The sequence below is a fragment of the Hippichthys cyanospilos genome, chromosome 1, assembly GCF_059441005.1.
Source record: "Hippichthys cyanospilos isolate Australia breed blue-spotted pipefish chromosome 1, RoL_Hcya_1.0, whole genome shotgun sequence".
Classification (NCBI taxonomy): domain Eukaryota; kingdom Metazoa; phylum Chordata; class Actinopteri; order Syngnathiformes; family Syngnathidae; genus Hippichthys; species Hippichthys cyanospilos.
In genome coordinates this window covers 2,071,939-2,087,636 of record NC_142369.1, presented here as the reverse complement: position 1 = coordinate 2,087,636, position 15,698 = coordinate 2,071,939, and the positions used below count along the sequence as shown (strand labels likewise).

At 39.3% G+C, this 15,698-nt stretch overlaps 1 protein-coding gene across 1 annotated transcript in view; it reads right to left on the bottom strand.

Moving 5' to 3' along the window:
* Positions 1 to 15,698, bottom strand: part of col25a1 (collagen type XXV alpha 1 chain) — a 121,493-nt gene that overhangs the window by 12,284 nt on the left and 93,511 nt on the right. The window contains exons 15-31 of the mRNA XM_088424835.1: positions 15,334 to 15,366; positions 15,217 to 15,252; positions 10,992 to 11,036; positions 9,439 to 9,501; positions 7,398 to 7,466; positions 4,735 to 4,779; positions 4,589 to 4,633; positions 4,428 to 4,505; positions 4,271 to 4,294; positions 2,842 to 2,886; positions 2,698 to 2,742; positions 2,540 to 2,620; positions 2,404 to 2,466; positions 1,585 to 1,635; positions 1,239 to 1,265; positions 291 to 371; positions 30 to 65 (exon numbers count right to left, since the gene is read on the bottom strand). Coding sequence (XP_088280961.1) covers positions 30 to 65; positions 291 to 371; positions 1,239 to 1,265; positions 1,585 to 1,635; positions 2,404 to 2,466; positions 2,540 to 2,620; positions 2,698 to 2,742; positions 2,842 to 2,886; positions 4,271 to 4,294; positions 4,428 to 4,505; positions 4,589 to 4,633; positions 4,735 to 4,779; positions 7,398 to 7,466; positions 9,439 to 9,501; positions 10,992 to 11,036; positions 15,217 to 15,252; positions 15,334 to 15,366 — 867 coding nt within the window. The remainder of the gene's footprint in view (positions 1 to 29; positions 66 to 290; positions 372 to 1,238; positions 1,266 to 1,584; positions 1,636 to 2,403; positions 2,467 to 2,539; positions 2,621 to 2,697; positions 2,743 to 2,841; positions 2,887 to 4,270; positions 4,295 to 4,427; positions 4,506 to 4,588; positions 4,634 to 4,734; positions 4,780 to 7,397; positions 7,467 to 9,438; positions 9,502 to 10,991; positions 11,037 to 15,216; positions 15,253 to 15,333; positions 15,367 to 15,698) is intronic.

Sequence of the window (15,698 nt, the reverse complement as noted above, 5' to 3'; positions counted from 1 at the left end):
GGACAGTGAGCGTTTTGGTTGTTACTCACCCTCATGCCGGGCTTGCCGTCCAAGCCGGAGGCTCCCTGCGGCGTTACGGACGTATGAGTGACATGGACATGGACAAGGCGGGATTAGTAACCAGATGAACTCCGTTATTCCTGCGTATTCTTACTTGCAAATTTCACGCCGGGTTACTGGGATTTAGCCAACTCATCAGGCGAATGAATGAGAGCGCACGCTCCATATAAAACACATACACACACTTGAGTGCACAAATGGGAAGCGAAATGAGGATTCGCCGGACTTACAGGGAGACCTAATGGTCCTCGGTCTCCCTTGTGGCCTGGTTCTCCGCGTGTCCCCTTTGTACCGTGGAGACCGGGTTCACCCTGCGTCGTAAAGATGTGAGCGCGTGTAAGTAAAATCAACAATTTGACTAAAAATGGACATCTTATGCTAAAATAAAGCGGCGTTTTCTTTTGCCTTTGCCGATGACGAAATTGACCTTTCGGGGGTCATTTAAAATAACGGGTAGGTAACTACAGGGTTGTGATTTTTAAAAATGTTTATTTTAGTACTTCCTGATTGTTTTTGTTATGAGTTTTTGTTGAGAGCAATATAAAAATAAATCAAACATTAATGTGTATTGAACTAAACTACACTTGCCATAGAACCGTTTGACCTTCCTTTTCTGTACCGACAAACAGCAAAATGGAAATAAATACATTTAAAATCAGGCCTGGGCAACTCCGATCCGCGAGAGCCGCGGATCCTGCGTGTATTTGATGTCTCCCTTCTGCAACACACCTGCTTCAAATAATCAGCTCAGCCGAGAACAGGAATAACCCTGATAACAATCCTGATCATTTAAATGAGGTGTGTGATGGGGGACACATCCAAAACGTGCAGGATCGCAGCTCTTGAGGATCGGAGTTGCCTACCCCTGATTTTAAATGTATTTATTTACATATTGCTGTTTGTCTGTGCAGAAAAAGTAAGGTCAAAAAGTTCGATGGCAAGTGTAGGTAAGTTTAATACACATTACTTTGTAAAAAAAATAAAAATAAAATATAAAATATAATAATCGTAAATAATAAAAAAATAAAGAAACCCAGGCCCCAGAACCACGTAAAATCTAACTTCATTTGAAAATAAAATCAAAACAAAAGTCAAAAAAAAAAAAAAAATTCCAAACTATTCCAACCCTGCTGATGACACAACTCAAAATCAACTTCTCCAATGTGGGTCTTATTTACCTTCGGTCCGGGGAAACCGTGAGGTCCCTGAAAGACAAAACAAGGAACGCGTCAGAGTACATGCATGATAGGTGTTGTACTTTAGCGTGTTCGTGACGCAGACCAACATCCACTTCTGCTAACGACCCGGATGTAACTGAAGTGAAAATGGTCTGACGTGATTTTGCGATAATTCACGTAAAGGTTTTAAGTTGTAGGACTTCCTAAAAAACGCAAGTGCTGCAAAGCTGCCATCTACTGGCGTCCGTTTGACGTCCGTTGGGTTTGACGTCCGTTTTGACGTTTGATGGTTACATCCCGTATTTGGAAGCTCATCAAATCTAGAGTATGTACCGTTGAGACTTACCATAGGTCCCGGGGGCCCGTGAGGTCCTGGCGCCCCTGGAGGACCAATAATCTAAAGAAACACAAATAGGTGACACCTGAGGGTTTCATCCATGTGCAGTATTTTGGCCAAATTGAGTCAAATTCTTCATATCAGTCTGGCGGTATTTTAGCTAAGGGGTGGCACGATGAAATTTGACATATTGTCACCATCTGGGTGAACTTTCAGCTCTCTAAGTGTCTATTTTGACCATTTTCCGATCAAACTCTTCCGTTTCATTCTGGCAAAATTTTAGCAAAGGGATTGCATACTTCTTGGAGTGTGATAACTAAGCGGTTGTGTCATGTTGAACTGTGACACGTTGTCACCATCCGGGTGAAATTTCAGCTCTCTAGTGTCTATTTTGACCATTTTTGGGTCAAACTCTTCCGCATCATTCTGGCAATATTTTTGCCAAATGATTGCATACTTCTTGTAGTGTGATAAGTGGCTGGTGCCATGTTGAACGTTGACATGATGCCACCATCTGGGTGAAATTTCAGCTTCCCAGTGTCTATTTTGACCACTTTTGGGTCAAATTATTCTGTATCGTTCTGGGAGTAATTCAGCCAAAGGGCGGCACACTCCTGGTAGTGTGATAACTAAGTGGTTGTGCCATGTTAAACTTTGACACGTTGCCACCATTTGGGCGAAATTTCAGCTCTATAGTGTCTATTTTGACCATTTTGGGGTCAAATTCTTCCATTTTCATTGCAGTATTTTAGCTAAGGACTTTCAGCTCCCTATCATCTTCTTTCATTTCGTTCAACGTTCTTATCACCATGTGGACGTCGAACTCACCGAAGAGCCTTGAGGACCCGGCAAACCCGAATCTCCCTTGTCTCCCTTCACACCGTTGACACCCTGCGAAACAAAACGAGCGGCATCAAGTCGCAATCCTCCAAGGTGGACCGAAGGAATGTCGTCACATTCTTACAGGTAAGCCAGGTAGACCAGTTGCTCCTTTGTCTCCCGATGCGCCGGGCATTCCCATGTCTCCCTTGGAACCCTTGTAGCCCTGCCAAATAATAAGCTCTGATGCTTAAAAGATTTCTTCTTTTTTAACGGTTTCATGAGTACGCCATGTTCACTTACACGTTCACCGTCAAGTCCGGGGAGACCAGGCATACCGCGGTCGCCCTGCCGGAAAAAACAAAACAAAACCACGATGGCTCCTCACTTTTTTTTATCTTTTTCAACATCACGATAAGCACTCATTGGAAAGTGTCCACCATGTACCTTCATACCGTGCGGTCCTACAGGCCCAGGAGGACCTGGCGGGCCCTGCAAACAAGCAAAGTCCTCATGTTTACAAGGACGCCATCACAAAAATCAAAGCTGCCTATACGTTACGTTAGGTGACAATTTGGAGGAAGAGAAGAACGGAACGCATGCCGAGGGGGACTACAACGTGTTAGCCGGAACACACCGAGTCCATTGACTTACAAATTTGATTTGTTCCGTGACCATGCTCAAACCCGCAATGTTTCTTTCCACTTTCCTCTTTTTAAGGAAAGTGAATTTCCAATGAAAACATTTTCCCCTCTTATACATTCTATTTTAGCACGTTACAGAAGTCCTTCTCAAGTAGGAGGGGGGCACGAGGCAAAGCCAGGGAAGGGGACCCGAATGACTTCAGGGAAAAACTTTTGTTTTTAGCCATGTGAAATGTAATTGCAATAAAATAAAGACTGGCATCGTTTTTCTTTTTCATCTCAGGCACTTTGATGCACTTTTTTCAGTTTTAGACTAACCTGTAACCTGCCTGTAAAAAGTGGTTAACAGTTGTAGAAAATTGATTTAAATAGTTTTTTTTCTTTGATATTAAAAATGATACATTTTTAAGTACTTATACAGTTTTTATAAATAATAATTTTATTTATAGTTGGCACAGCTTGTGGGGGAATGGAAAAAAGCATTCACGTATATATATATATATATATATATATATATATATATATATATATATATATATATATATATATATATATATATATATATATATATATATATATATATGGGATTAGGTGAAAACCAATTAAAGAAACGCATCTGCAGATTCTCAAAATCCAGTGACTCAAACTCAGACTCGGATGCAAAATAAGTGAATGGGGATACCCCTATTTTTCTATTACTTAAAAAAATACATTCTTTGTGCATTCTTTTGAGGCTAGAATGGGTTCATGGCATTTGAATATGTTTCAATAGAGAATATGACAGGAATGCGATAGGAAAGCTTTGAATTAGGAGCGTGGTCACAATGAATTCAACTCATAAGTCAAGGTACAAATTAACCAAAATTTTGATGAGAACATGCCGATGTTGAATATAACAAATTAGTACCATATGGATAATGACTGAAGCAATAACTTAATGTCATTATTAAAAATTAAAAAAAAATATATATAAGTATTTTGATGTCAGTCATTAGGGTTGTACTTGGCACTCAGTATTTTTTGGGTGTTTTAAAAGTTTTGAAAATGACCGACAGTCAATTAATGACTGGTGATGGAATTATAGCATTAATCTTTTGGATTTAAAATAGAAATACGTAGACCGTTTAAAAGAATGGTTGACAAAACCAAAATTAGGATTATGCTCATGCGATTTAAAAGAAAAAAAAACATCAACAAACTGATGGCAGTTTTTAGTACAGACAAATAATTACCGTCACTGTAAGAGTGGTAATCTTCTGCAGCACACCAAACGAGCGCAACAAGAAAAGGAGAGAAATCACATTTTTTTTTCTATTTTGCGCATCTTAAGAAATGAATTTTCAGAGATGCAAATTTCAACAATTGTTAAGATCTCACGGCGGGTCCGACCTGCAACGCTTCCTGAATATTCCCATTGTAGTCGATAATTTCAGTGGCGCCCCGGTCTCCTTTTTGCCCAGGCGGACCCTGCATGTGGACGTTTGACACATTCAGTCACACGGGAGGAAATGAAGTCACCGTGGATGATGTCACGCAAAGACAAGACTGACCTTTGGCCCCGCGGGCCCAAAATCTCCTTTCTCTCCACTTTCCCCCTAATTCAGGATGGAGAAAATGAGAATTATTTGATCTCTTAAGCTCCGATTGATTGCAACGAAAAAAATGTAAAACGAGACCCCGAGTATGCTCGGCTTACCTTTGACCCTTTGGGACCGGGTGTGCCCGCTTCTCCTTGCGAACCCTGAAACACACATGACAAGCGCATGACAAACAATGGTGCACTGTAGAAACAGTTGGGTCAAAAAAAAGGAACTTTTTGGGGTTGAATCAAAAGGAATAACACACAAGCCAACATTTTTGAAAAAACATTGAGGGGGCTTCACACTATAACCACTTGGGTTAAAAAGAACACAATCATTAGTCAAAAAGGACTGACCCAATATTTAGGTCCAATTAACCCAACTTTCTGGGTTGCTGTATATTAAAAGACCCCAAATATAGGTCATATTGTACAAGACACCTCTCAAAAATTGGTTGTTTTGGAAAAGCTGGGTCAAAATTAGTAAAAAAAAAAAAAAAAAAAGGATTATGGGTAATTTACTTTGACTCAATTTTTTGGGCTATATAAGAAATTGGGCTGAATCCCAACTTGGGTCATTTGGTATGAAACAAACCAAAGATTGTATTGTTTCTTTTTTATTAATAATATCAATAAACCAATAAACTCAAAAAGTTGATAAAAATAGGACCAACCCAATACTTTGGTTGGTATGACCCAACATTCTGCGTTGTTGTACTACCTCAAAAATGTGTTATTTTGTACAACACAACCTCAATTGGATTGTTTTTGATAAACCAACCCATAATATTGAGTAAAATAGACCCAAATTATGAGGTGGTACATTTTTGACCCATAATTGGGTTATTTTTAACCCAACCCTTTTTAGAGTGAGCGCCTACACTCTAGAAACTGTTGGGTCCAAAATAACCCAAATTGAGTTAAATAGACACCACTTATTGGGTTATTCAGTTATCACAAATTTTTGGGGTCCAAATGAATACTCCCTGGGTTATGGACAATTTACTTTTTGTTTACCAAATGCAAATTTGTGTTATTTGTACAAAACGACCCTCAAATGTTTATTTTTTATGTGACCCAACTTTTTGGGTTACAACTCTCACCCAAATAATTTTATTTTCGAGCCAATCATTTTGCAGTGCTGGCAGGAACAAAATACATTTTATTTTTCAAGTATCTGAACATCACTTAAAACGCTATTTCGATTCCTTTGTATGTTAAGCACATGTGAAGAAATTGGCAATAAACTTGACTTTGACTTTGATTTTGCGATTACTATGTTTTACTATTTCTTAATAGGCTCATTTGTTGTTGTTTTTTTCAACTTTCCTAGATGAAAACATGATGTAAACAAGAGATGGAAATAGAGAGAGAAAATAGTTTTTTTTTGTTTTTTGGTGGTGAATGCTGTATACTTTGTGCCAGCAGCTTCTGATAGACAAAAACAAAACAGACAAACAACAACGAAAAAAAAACACACAAGTACAAAGTATACAGCTTTCAGATGTGATCGTGAACTAATTAGCTTCTTTTATATGACTCATTTTGCGGACTATGAAAAGTTAAACATTCATATAAATGTTGTTTTTCAGTGCCCTATCTTTTAAGACCATGCACTTTTAAAGTCACTGATACTACCATAAGAATGTTTTTTTTCTAGTCCATGCACTTCCTGAAACTGAACATGCTCTAGCTTTGCCCCTGACAAATAAGAGATTTAAATTTTTAAAATTATTCACTAGTCCAAGCTCGACTAAAAATGTGTATAGGAATGTAGGGAAGGTCATGAGGAGTTATAATCATATGACTAATAAAACGACAACAATTTATATAATAAATGTCATGTAATTTCTGTACTTTTCCATCCATCTTGTGAGCACGTTTGCCACCTGTGATGACAAACGGACGCCTTATGTTTTGCTCATTCACAGGGTAGTGAAATTGGCCGTCAGGTTTGTATGTCACCCCGCTGGGATGCCGGCGAAAACATGAGCTCCGCGCCGGAGGTCCCATTTCAAAGAATCGCACCCGCGCCTCCCCGGGGAGCCGCGCAAGCCGTCGGCGTTCACTAAAATAACCCGCCGTGTTTATTTGAAGTCTGTCACCGATTAAGGCGAGGTTTCACGTTTTGCTTTTTTTTTTTTATTAGCATGTGAAACACCTGTGCGGGTCATCTGAGTTGAGACCGGAGTTTATTAAAGCTACCTGCCGGATCCCAGCCAGACATAAACAACGGCTGAGTCGTTTCGATCGAGTTGACGCCACGTCAAGTCAAGATGACCATTTTGATTCCGATGCTGCTAACATACTCAACTTTCAATCACAATTAGAGAATTATTTCAGCTAAAAGATAAACCTCCAAAAGTGGACGACGACATTTTAAATCCCACTCATCAAAAGTTAAATAATCTACATATAACACTATATATATATATATATATATATATATATATATATATATATATATATATATATATATATATATATATATATATATATATATAATTTTTTTCCCTTTTTTTTACAGTTTTTCTTTCTTATTTTCATATTTAAATTTGCACATAGTATTAAATGACGTAATTACCATTCTACCATTGAAGCCTTTGATAGTTTATTTCTTAATGAAATAAAGTGAATGTTTTATTTTTAAAGAATTTTCGAAGCTCAAATGTCCTCTGAAAACGACCCAAATAAATGTAGACAAAACGGACATGTGTGCAGACCACCATTGAGCTTGTACAGTCGCGCCGCTAGAGGGCGGCAAAAATCAGTTGACGCACCTTTGGTCCAACGGGTCCCAGATCGCCTCGCTCGCCTTTTCCGGGCGGTCCGTGCTCGCCCCTCTCACCCTTTACACACAAACGACAAGAAGTGATTAGTTGTCATCATCTAATCAGCATCAAGCCCACATTTACGTCTGATTTTTATTTCCGCATTAGTCCTACTTGAGCTTTGAAGTGAAGTGAGCAAAGACGGCCAATAGATAGCGCTGTGGTGCAAGTGTGACGCTTCGAGCCAGCGTCAGTTTACCTCAACTCATCATCAACGTTTTATGTGACGTCCTCCCGAACAAAACACACGACTCCATCACCATAAAGGCGTTTTCAGTCACCTGTTTATATTCTCGGATTAATGTGCATTCTCAAGCACAATATTAATGAGTCTGCCGCGCGTGCGCCTGCGCGTGCGCGTGCGGAGCATCACAGCCGGCTTCTCAGTGTGATAATGTCACGGCTCAAAGACAGCACACAGATCGGCTCCATTCCCGCTGATATTTTCGAAGCAACGCAAGCAAGAAATAAAACGCATAATATTGCAACATGCAGAATTACAGCTACATATCAATAATATAGGAGTCGGTTTGAAAAGAGTACAAATGATCAAGGAAAAAAAAGGTGGTATAGTAGTTTGGGACCTTAAATAGTGAAAAAAACAAAAAAGCTCTCCGTATATAATGAACTTGTTTGTTGGAAGCGCATGTAGTAGTTGGATGGTGTCACAGTAGTCATTCGACGGCTCCATTTGTGGCTCACCATACATTTTCTGGCAGGCCTCAGCTTATAAAACAAACAAAAAAAACTTCTGAAAGCCCCACTGGGTGCTGGAAATTGAAACCGTGTGTGTGCGTGTTTGTGTGTTATCAATTTGTAAAAAAGGGGGGGGGGGGGATTTTCCCCCCCCCTTTACAAATTGATCTTTTCCAGATAATAGATTTTCATTATGATATTTTATATATATATATATATATATATATATATATATATATATATATATATATATATATATATATATATATATATGTATAGTCTTATTCCATACATCACTTCATAACAGCGAATTTCATAAACAATTGTGTGAAAAATGAAACGACATGGCTTCGCTGTGTTCGACACGGTTTCTTGGTTTTTCATCATTTTTTCGCTGCCTTGCAAAATATGCCTTTTCACAAAGTAGTCCCCTCGGATTGGCGAATACCCAAATAGTAACAATTTTCTGTATAACGCCTAGTTTATTAAGATGTCAGTTTCAGAAGCTATTTTTTTTTTACTACTTTCTGCTGTAGTATGGTCTAATTTGTAAATATCAATAAATAACTACTTTCCTCAACTTATAACTAATTACTCTTGCTTTGGTTCTGAATTTGGAGATTCTGCTGTGGGCCACCCAGGAGCCATTTTAGGGTCAGAGATTTAGAGGTGCTGAGCTCTTTGCCATTTTGTCTACTGGGGAAAATTTTGACCCAACTCAGGCTTATTGATGTTTGATATCAAAGGAAAAGCATACAAAAAAATCACTAGGAGGCTAAAATATTGCATAGATAGTCAAAACATGAAGACTTTCAATATGCCACGCTGCCGTCCCTCCGAAATGCTCGCAAACGGGAGGTGGAGAGGTACACTCTATAGGTGTCAAATTTAGCCCATGTTGAACTCATTTACTGCCATTCAAAATTGGGAGATATTGTTCAGTTTTGGACAAATTGAAAACCCCATGTATTGTCTTGCATTTCCCCCGTTTTTTGAATTAATCCTTTCAACAACAACTCGCTAAGGAGGCGCAATAGACATTTTTTGTGTTGACACCCCAAAACCACTAGGTGGCATTAGTGGCCAACTTATGACATTTGCAAGCCTCTCAGTGACTTTGATGATTGGCTTAACCTGGACTCCCATGATGCAAAAGTCATCAAAAGTCATATTCCTGTAATTATGACACAATAAATATTCCTATTTCAATTTCATAAATAGCTTACTTTTGTTACTATCACATTTTTACATTTTTATAAAAAAAAAAAAAAAAAAAAAATTGGAGCTCACCCACCTTGGTTCCAGGAAGGCCCGGAAGGCCTGGTTCCCCCTGGGGTCCGAGGAATCCTGGCTCTCCCTAAATTAACCAAAAAGAAAACCAGCGTCTTTAACATGCTAAGTGGAATCCCGTTCCCAGTTTAACATGCACAGACAAACACCGGAAAATAAATAAGAAACCGCATGCGCACGTGCGCTAATTCCTCATCCATTCCCAGACCGCGCCGCCAAGTGCACCGATGGTACCGACCCATTTGGAAAACCTGTGGAAATTCTGGTCTTTAACTTATCAGGAGCCGGTAGATGCTATGAGGCGCGGCCGTCTGATTTTCAAGGGAGCTCGACGGCGACGTATCGCCAAACCATCTGCGACACGGCAAAAGTGCAAGCTCGGAAATTGGTGAGTGCTACGTTAGCAAAATGCTGTTAGAGCCATCAAGCATTCAAGCCTCTTAAGTGAAAAAAAAAAAAAAAGGAGGAGAACATGGAAGATTAAGCTTGAACAAGCAAAAAAAAAAGCACCGTCATCACTTGTGCATTCAGTGCATTGTTGACAAATAGTTTGCATGTGTTTTTTTTTTCCTATTTATGACAAAATCAGCCAGGAGTTTCAATAATACATACAGAACAGAAAGTAAATTAATGCTAATAAGAAAGTAATTCCTGGAGAAAATGCATGTGAAGGCTGAATTAAAAAAAAAAAAAAGTATATATATATATATATATATATATATATATATATATATATATATATATATTAAATGATGTGGAATTATATGGAATGAAAAAATTATATGGAATGATTTTGAGTGAAGTGAATATGTTGGTTGGGTTACTTGGTGATGTGGGAACTGGAGGGGCATAAGTAATTTTAAACAATTTTGGACAGTAAAAAATGTTGAATTTGGCGAATCTGAATTGTATTGAATTGAAAACTGTAACCAAGGTGAATGGAATGAGCTAAAAGTTATGCATTTCAAACAGAAACAAAGTGCGTGTCCATTGAAACGAATGGTAAATAGAGAAAATTGTGCCTCACAGAAAATGGACAATTTTGGGAATGAAAATATTTGAATTTGGGGAAATCCGTGAATTTTTCGAACGAGAAAAATAGAAGCACATTTAGCGTACATATTTAGAATACGTTAAAGCTGGAATGGTGAGAATCGGTCCAAAAATGTGGAAGGAGAAGCACGTCGAAAAAGTGCAAGGAAAAACACGTAATAAGGTTGATACGATGAGCACTGCGATTCGATGTGACATTATTGTAGCTGTGATCAACTTATCTGCGCGCTTGCACACATCGTGCCAAAACCAAAGTAATAATCCCCACAGAAAACAATGCATCTCCGCTTGATGCGTTCCAGACACCCAAAAAAAACGATTATCGATCTTACACAGATGATTGCTTGCAAACGACGTATGCAGATGGAGCCACCCAACCAAAAAAAGCTAACGCTTTATTTTGAAGGCAAGGCCGGTGGAGTTTTTGCCGCGGCGGGCCGAAGCGGATGGAAAGCGGGTCGGGAGAGGGTGCGACAGGCTCGGGGTGGAAACGGCAGAATTTACCTTAATCCCTGGCAGTCCAGGCAGCCCTGGAAGTCCTGGCTCTCCCTACACAGGAAGAGTTGCCACATGTTACAGCCAAGCTAAGCTAAGACGCACGTTCTGTGGGAATCCACAGAACATTCCTTCTCTTCATTCTTCGACTGGCAATCGGAAATCGCAAAACCGGGAAGTGACTTTTTTTTTTTTTTGCTATTTGTTTTCTAGTGCAGTGTGTGATGAATGCTTATTGGGTTGAATGTTTTTTCATTTGTTTTTTAAATTTATTACGCAGTCTTCGGTTTTTCCATTTGTCTGTAATTTTGTTTACACGTTTCATTTATTATACTGTGTTTTTACTTCGTTTTTCATTTACTAAACTGGATGTCATTTTATTTCATTTGCTTAGCCTTTATTTCTATCTTTTTAGTTTTTATTTATTATACTGTGTTTATAGTAGTTTCATTTACTAACTGGATGTCATTTCATTTTTTTTAAGATTTTTTATTTATTGTTCTTTATGATTTTGTATTTTTTCTTTTATTTCTTATATTTATTCTTTTAACCCTCATTTTGTCATGGATTGTTCTTTATGTTTGTATATATTTTCTCGAATTACACTGTCAATTTTCTTGTTTTTGTTATATTTATTTTTTAATGTCTTTTATTCCGTATATTAATATTTTTTTAGTTGTTATTGTTTACTGTATATTTTTCCCATTTATTAAACAGTACAGCATAGCCTTTGTTATTTTCTTTTTTTGTTGTTGTTGTTTTTTTTTGTTTTTTTTTTCTTTACAGACTTAGATCTTACTAGGTGGCAATATGAAAAAAGTTCTGGCTCATTCATTGACAACGCTCAAATATTTCTGCTACGGAGACTCTACACGCTTTACATTTTATTTAACACCAGGTACATATGAAAAAAAAAAAAACATTGTCTTGTGCCGAAAAAACAAAAACAAAACATATACGAGTTGAGAAATCTGGTCTTGCCTAGTTTAGCTTTTCTAGCGTCAAAACATAAAAAGTCACTTTTTCCTTATTTGATTTTGGATTGCCAATTGCAAACAAACAGATGGAGTGACATCGGCCCAGATTTTCGGGCTTCTATCGCATCTCATCCGATCTGGTGGAGCGGCGGTGCCTCGTCGTCCGCCGCCAGCAGAAGGTACCGCGCATGCACTTTCACACCAGACCATGCCGTCTTTGTGGATTAGTTTGTTAAGTCACTCAACCCGCAACTTGCAATGCGATTAGCTTTCATCTTCGCTGGAAAAAAGCTTCAGCTGTCACACACTGCACAGTTGCAAGGCGCCATTTTTGCATTTGCGGAAGCAGCCGTGGCTTGGAGATCATGTGAAGGTTGCTCAAAGCGTTGACTAACTGCTGTGGAACGCCATTTTTCTAAACTTAAGCTTGACAGCGCTTTTTAGCTCATTTTTGGGTCCAGGATCCAAAGCTGGTCCCAGTTTTTCTCTATTATGTCAAGTTTCTGGGCTATAGCAGTGGCTCTCAATCTTTTTTCAATTATGTAGCCCCTGTGAAATATTTCTTCTGTCTAAACAGTGTAAAACAACAAATAAACCCCAAAAATTAAGACTTAAAAATAGCTTCACGTTCCAATTAATTTGCTCTGAATTTGAAAAGAAGAATGTGTTGTTCTTGTCATGGCATTAAGTTACATTTCCTTACACCAGCTACAGTAATCATGTTAAAAATCTCACATATCCAACAAAGTGCCCTCATGTCCTCCTGGGGACACTCAAACCCCCTTTTGAGACCAGCTAAGCTACAGGATTCTGGTTTTCTTCAACAAATAAATATGTACGTAAATAAAGCACAAAGATAGAACATTTACAAGCCCTGAAAAAAACAAAAAAACAAAAAATGAAATACTGTATATCGAGCAAGATTTTGCCCGTAGCTTCTGCTTGAAGAAATCCCTGTCAAACCCAGCCTATTTATGTCCACTTAAATGGACATTTGGTTTTAGTCGATATATTTGGACTCAGTCGAGCTACTCCACTAAACCCAAGTGTGCTCAATATGGAACATCCTGGTCTTTTATGATGTCTCATATGTTTGAGTGGGATGCAATTGACTTTGCTGACTTGCTATGAGATCAAATGGACACAACAGGGGACACATTTGAATCGGTCGCGTCTTCGGAGGACATTACCAGTACTGTCCAATTGGGAGCTTCGCACACCTCTCACCACACTGCCTCATTTGTGACTGCGCAGGCAAGTTGCCATGTCGCCGTAGATACGTCCAAACAACTTGACATTTTTGAAATAAGGACACCAATTTTAATTTTAAAAAACATAAAATTCTAAAATTGGGTGGGGGGGGGCTGTTCCACAGTGTAATACACCGACAATCGAGTTTTCTCTCGAGGTTTCAGAGAGACTTTCCAAACAACATCTCAGACTGGGAATGATCTACGACTTTGTTCGAACGTCCATATTTACGGCGCGCGGGATGGGAGGATTAGTGGCGTGTGAAAGTGATCAGCTATAACGCCACTCGGGGGATCAGGGCGACAGCTGTAAATTTACACTGTGGCGCCGTAAAAGTCAGGAACAAAAGCTGCATCTTGAGCATTAGCGACATATCTCGTAAGGCTGTGGGACTGCGGCGTTTAATGCCTGACAATAACTTCATGTGACGCCAAGTCAGGGATAAACGTTCGTCAGCAGAAATGCGGCGGCCGTAAATTGTTCGCTGCGAGGAGAAGGGCGTTTGCTAAAAGCTCTCGCAGAGCGCGCTCAAGAGAACTTATTCATGTGCTGCGGCATTGTGCGACATACAGGGTCAACCAAACATTTTTTTTTCCTGCAAAATTATCAGAGGTGGGCTTTTGGTCTTCGCTGATGGACTGTTTATCAGAGATTATTTGTAGTTGCAGACCAAAATTTGCATTTTTTCTCTGATTGGCTCTTGGTCAGGAAATGCAAGACAGAAGTTTTTTTAAAATTCCCAAATTTTAAATGCTTTTTTAGTAAATTCAACCTCAGCAATACTTATTTTCACTCGTAGTGTATGTGACAGATGAAATGTAGACAAATTTAGACAAATGTTAATGAAACCGTCTTCCATAGTTGACGTAAACAAGTAAACATGATGGCGTATTATAAAAGGTGTAAAAAAAAAAAAAAAAGTCAAATGTCACCCTCTAGTGGTAGCGGAAGGTTGGGCAAATATACACAGACGGACTGACGCACCGACGATTACAATTTGGTTTGGCTTGAAAAAGCGACGGACCAACAATGACGGAAAGGAGGCGGTGCAAAATGTAACAAAAATTGAATTATATGTGCCAAATAAAGTAGAGACAATATCGTGACATGATAGCATGATGCTAATTAACCTAGCATCCGAGACCCTATGAACATCTTTTTCTGATTTGGTCATGTCACAATTGCAGCATGTGAGGACATCAGAGGACAATTTTACTTGACGTTCTGAGGCTCTGCCTGTTCAGTTGTGTCCACTGTTGTGTCCATTTTGTCTGGGCGAGACAGCAAAGTTAAATCCATACCACCCGAACATGTGAGACATGTTAGAATAAGCCATGATGTCCTCCATTGAGTACATGAGGACTTTGTAGGGTTTGTCCACCGAAAACGACACCACCGTTACTCAGGGTTCAGGTAATGACCAAATCATGTGACATTCGCAAGCTCAACCATGATTGGTCATTATCAGAGCCCTGAAAGGCTGTGTTGTCATTTTTAGTCGCCAGCAAATGGCAAAATGGAAATCTCCTGACATAAACAAAAACAGATGGATTTGTCGGCTTTATTTTTCTTTAAAAAACACAGTACGAATGTGAATATATTTGCAGAAATGTGCAACTTCCTTGTTTCAACCCCAAACGAGATTTTTTTTGGTAGATCCACAAGCATTGACTTGTATTGATCCTGGAATCTTAAGGCGCCCCGAGCCAAAGAAAATGAAAAGTGAGAGCGCGCGATGCTCCACAGAGCCACAAGTCAAGCGTCGGGTTCTGCTCGGCGGGCCTCCCGTGGACCTTGGTCCTCTTTCTGCACTTTGAACACAAAGGCTCGACTGAGATTGGAATTCCCTCATCAAAACTCGATCCTGAGCTATTTGATCTTGCGCAACACCGACGCTAGCTGCGCTAGCTCTAGGACTTCAGAAAGCGGATTCAAATAGCTGCTGTAAGATGGATGTGCCTGTCAATTTGCTTTTTTAGCTTCAGGTGCAGCAAAGCCATTATTACCTTGTGTCCGCTTCTTCCAGGCTCTCCGGGTTCGCCCTGGAACAAAAGCAAAAACAACGTGTGTGAATGTTGTTTTGGAGTGAGAACGTGCCAGAAAGAGTTCTCCACGTGGTTTACCTTGATGCCTGCCGCAGAAGATCCTGCGTCCCCCTGCAAGGCAGAAAAAAAAAACCGAATAGGGCTAAAGATTGAGCCTTGAGGGACACCACAAGTGACATAGAAAGAGAGAGAGAGAGAGAGAGAGAGAGAGAGAGCGAGAGAGAGAGAGAGAGCGAGAGAGAGAGAGAGAGAGAGAGAGAGAGAGAGAGAGAGAGAGGCCATCTTTGCTAATACAAAATAAAACACTTTGTTCCCTCAGTGAGAACATTCAGTGTACAGAATGTCCCACTTTGAGATATTTTAAGTACCCCCTGACCTTGGTAAAGTATTTTTGGAAAATTGTGTCGCTAATGGCTACGCTAATTCTTGTAAAATTAATATAA